This window comes from Habropoda laboriosa, unplaced genomic scaffold, assembly GCF_001263275.1.
Source record: "Habropoda laboriosa isolate 0110345459 unplaced genomic scaffold, ASM126327v1 scaffold33, whole genome shotgun sequence".
Taxonomy (NCBI): domain Eukaryota; kingdom Metazoa; phylum Arthropoda; class Insecta; order Hymenoptera; family Apidae; genus Habropoda; species Habropoda laboriosa.
In genome coordinates this window covers 2,797,821-2,802,199 of record NW_017100187.1, presented here as the reverse complement: position 1 = coordinate 2,802,199, position 4,379 = coordinate 2,797,821, and the positions used below count along the sequence as shown (strand labels likewise).

The 4,379-nt window shown below is 52.3% G+C and overlaps 1 protein-coding gene across 1 annotated transcript in view; it reads left to right on the top strand.

The window, feature by feature from the left end:
• The first annotated feature begins 2,399 nt into the window (after positions 1–2,399).
• LOC108579698 (cell adhesion molecule 2-like) overlaps positions 2,400–4,379 on the top strand; it is a 31,244-nt gene continuing 29,264 nt past the window's right edge. Inside the window, exon 1 of the mRNA XM_017943286.1 lies at positions 2,400–2,508. Within this exon, the coding sequence (XP_017798775.1) occupies positions 2,463–2,508 (46 nt within the window). The 5' untranslated portion in view covers positions 2,400–2,462. The remainder of the gene's footprint in view (positions 2,509–4,379) is intronic.

Sequence of the window (4,379 nt, the reverse complement as noted above, 5' to 3'; positions counted from 1 at the left end):
TGGCAATCGTTGGAAAGCTGTCGGACCGGAAATATTTATGAACGCGGAAGATGCGAGCAGCCGTCTCCCTGTTCGGATCGGTACCGCCGGTACGGACAAAGATTTGGCTGGATGCTGCGTCGAAAGCCGAAGATCGGATCGTGGCCGCGATCTGGTGGCCGTGGGAGGCGCGCGTCAGGTCTTTCGGTGTGGAGGACCGCGTGCTTTTCGCACCTGCTCTAGTCGCAACGCGCACGCGCCCAGGTATACGACATACCGGCGCACAAACCTAAACTGGCGCGACGTCGAGCTTTCGTAGTCGGCATCGGCCATCCGCGACGCGAACTTTCCCTCCGAGACGCTCCTCGCCACGCCGCGCCGCGCCGCGAGACGTCGCGTCGTCGCTAACGCGAATCATCCTCTCGCTTTGCTCTTCTCTTCGTTCTCGAGCGAAAGAAGGAGAAGAAGAAGAATTATCTCTCTTCGCGGCTCTCTATATTCCAATTTCAAATCTCGCGGGGTTGCGTCGCGAACTCGTCCTTTTCAACCATTCCGATTCCATGTTCTCGTCTCTCTTTTTGACGCGTCCACGAACCGATCGGTTCTACCGTCTGCGGATCGCACTGGCATACGGAAGGACAACGGCCGTGTGCACCCGATGAACCGGAAGTAGCCTTGCCAGAAGTAGCCGCTGTCGACGGCGTTGCGGTAAGCCGCTCTTAATCCCAATCGAAGATCAACCGAGTAGCCTCTGTGAGAAGTTGGAAATTCAATTAAGCAGGAAGGTGGGGAGGTGATCTCGAGCGATCGAGGGATCACCGAGAGACAGTTTCGATTTAGTCGTGGGTACGCGGACGGAACTTTGTCGTAGATCGCGATATCTATCGCGTGGTTAGTCCGCGTTAAAGGGTGTACAAAGGCTGGTGAAAAGTTACTCGTGTCGATGCTATTATGTCCGATAAGTAAACGAACCTACGTACACCCACACTACGCTCCACCCATTCTTTGAATGGATCCGAAAGGGAATAGTCTCGGTCAAATCAATACGCATTCGCGTCATACAGTTGGATGAGAATATAATTGTCGATGTGCGTGTGTCCAGTAGGACGGTCGGTGTTGTGCACGTGTCAGGAGAGAAAAACAAAGGGACGGTCCCGACCGACTGGACCGGTCGAATCGGTTGGGAATCCTCGAGTAAACAGCAGCCTAGCTCGCTTAATAATTTGCTCGTCGTTTGTCCTCTCGGGTACCAGTCGACCTCGAGGTCCCATCGCATTCGCAGCAAACAGAGATGTGCTTCGTTTCGCGATATTACCCGTTTCCGTCGGGATTTCCTCTCAAATAGAGTTCTCTGTTCGGTTTTCCTCGAGTTCCGTTTGAACGGTGTGTGATTTGTGCCTGGAATTTCGGACGTTAGAATCGACCGACGCGTAGCGGCACGCGTGCAGGCACGTTACCCAGACGAAGGACACACGTGCGCGTTCCTAGTCGAAGGAGCTCGCGGAGCTTTCGGCGAGATTGCAACAAGTTGCATTTAAAAGCCGTACCTTCCGTACGCCGGCAGACTTTCCTTTTTCTCTTTTCTCCGCTCGAGCCGTCTCTCGCGCCTCCCTCCCTCTTTCTCTCTTTCTCTACCATGTGATGTGGTGTGGTTGGAAACCAAGTCGAATAGTCGTTTCAGATTTTCCGCTCGATCGATTCCCGAAATTCCCGGTTAAATAACGACGGTCGATCAAGAGTGTGCGGTAATTCGGTGAACTCGACTTGAGTACGCTTTCTTCCTAGGATTCGCCTCGAATCTGCTACTTCCTTCTGCGGATATCCTCCAGTCTTATTTTTCGTCGACGTTGCGATCGTTGTTCGAGATTCCCAGGCGAAAATTACCCACCCTCTTAACGGGCCTGTCTCGGTGCCAAACTATCGCCGGCTACGCTATCGGACCACCAGATCGGATGACGCGGCTCTACTCAAAAATCGCGGAAACTTGGAAATCTTGGCGAGAAGTATTTAAACGCTCGAGAGGACTTTTAAACGAAGTCAGGGAAGCCCTCTTGACGAGGGTGCGAGGAGACGTAATACCGTGAAGGGTCGGGACGCGACCTGCCTCCCTTGCCGTTTGCACCCAACGTTCGTCTCGCGACGCGACGTTCTTGCTCGCTCGCCTCTCCCCTATCCAAGTATCGTAGTAGTTGGTTCGGTTCGAGGTAAATTCGAAAGACGCGTTTTCGAGGTTTTTCGACACAGGGGAAGGAAAGGGAGGTCGAAATTGGGCTGAATTTTTCAAGTGAAATCCGCTACCGATGCTTATTAGCGAATCAGTATCGTTGACGCAGTGTTGTGCATGTACACGTGTGTGTTTACACGGTAGATCGTCGCGAGAAGGAAGGAGGAGACGAGGAGAGAGGAACGAGGTGGAAGAATCGAAGAACGGTGAAGGTTGCCGAGTGTTTCGAGGCCCGATCGCCGAGGAAACGTGCCCGACGATGGATCTTACGCTATTCTTAATCGCCGCACTTCTCGGACAGGAGGGTGAGTAACTGATTTGAATTTCCCGTTTAAAAATTCATCCGGTGAAAATTGTCGCGGTGAAGTGTGGAACGGGGAAACGCGAGTGCTTTCGCGGCAGACGGCTAATATTAAACGCCCGATCCTTGGGAAGTGGTTTCGTTTCAAAATGGCCGTTTGCCCTGTGGTCCGCCGATACCGACCGTTATGCCTCTGGCTGAATAATCTTTGTCCGAAAAGAGAGGAGGAGGGTAGAAATACAAAGGTCTAAAAAGAGCCGTGACGCAAATGCTGACTCTCGTTTGGGAGTGCGCGAGGCGAGGAATGGAGGGAACGGTTTAAAAATGGCACTCTTTCTAATTACGTTCCGCCGTTTCTTCAGCGTTATCGCGGTTTTCCCGAGAGCAACGTACGCGAACGAGGCGGTAAGAGGGGCACGACCCGAACAGCGGGAAGATGGAGGGAGAAGGAAGAGGAAAAGGAAGAGGAAGAGGAAAGGGGTTGGGAAGGGTGGTGGTGGTGAGCAAGAGAGCCGAGAGAAGGATGGCTAGAATTTATGACGTTCCGGTACGCGAGCTTGAGGATGGGAGAAGGAGAAGGAGAAGGACGAGTAGTCGTTAGAGAGCGGAAAAATAAAAAATCCCGCGTGAAGGAACACGGCTCGCGCACGGTGCAAAGGTAAAAATTAAACGAGCGAACGCGGGATCTTCGGTAAAGAGTCGTAAACCTTTGGGCGAGAGCCAGGATCAGAAGTTGATGCTGTATCGCGGTTCATCGGTTAACCGTTAAGATTTAAGGGTAATAAGGATGAAGGAGGAAGCGACGACGACGCTATCCTCGCGCGTCTCCTCCGTCTAGACGAGAGAACTCGAGGAGATCGTGCACGGGACTTGGCGCACTGTGTGTACAAGGATGGGAATTCGATATGAAATTTTCAGACGGTAAACTTGGTGGTAAGACGATCCGTCCAAGAGAATGGATTAGCATAAATAAATAAAACATGCATCCAGCCGAGATATCGAAAGCCTCTGCTGCCTCCGCTCTCTCTCTCTCTCTGCGTTGGTGAACTCGCGGGAAAGACAATCACATGAGGATAGAAATCGACGAGTTAATTGCGGAGGAAAAGAGAAACTCGGTCGTGCGTTGGGCCGCTTCGCTTGTATTCATAAATTATCGGTATTATGCCGAACAGACGCGTCGCCTCTCCCTCTCGCCCTCTCTCTCTCTCTCTCTCTCTCTCGTTTACCAATACCGTGGGCGTTATAACGTGCGCCGTCGAACGCGACAGGATGGTCGCCGCTTTTATAATGGGATAATATTAACTGTAAATATTTTTCCGTCGCTCCATTTGCGGTGGCGTTCGGCAATCGCGGCGCATACATCAACGTTAAACGAAGCATCCGGTCCGCGGGAAACCTGTAATGTTCACTCTCCTCGGGACGTACGAGTTCTCTAAGTAGTTGGTCATCCAACTTTATCTACCCGGCGAACGTAGCGTGTTTTCGGGCGAGCTGTTTGTTCCGGAGTAAGCGAAGACAAAGAATGGAGAACGTGCGAAGCCTGTGAATAGAGGGCAGGGTAGGGTAGGGTAATTCGATGAGCGATCAACGGTTTTTGAACGGATCACCGGTTCCGCGCTTTCACGAGCTGGTCACGATCGTTGGTTCCTGTGCGTCGTTACGAAGCAGAGGGTCGAAGCGCTGTCACGTATATGTAACTTATCGATCGTTATGCAGCGGAAAAATGTGAAAAACGACGTTGGAGTTTGGCGCGACCGGCGACCGGCGACCGGCGACCGGCGACGGACGACGGAAAACGAAAAAGTGATTGACGCGCGTAACGAAGACAAATTAAAAGGAAGCGGTGCGGTGCGGTGAGGTGCGTGTTTGGTTGGT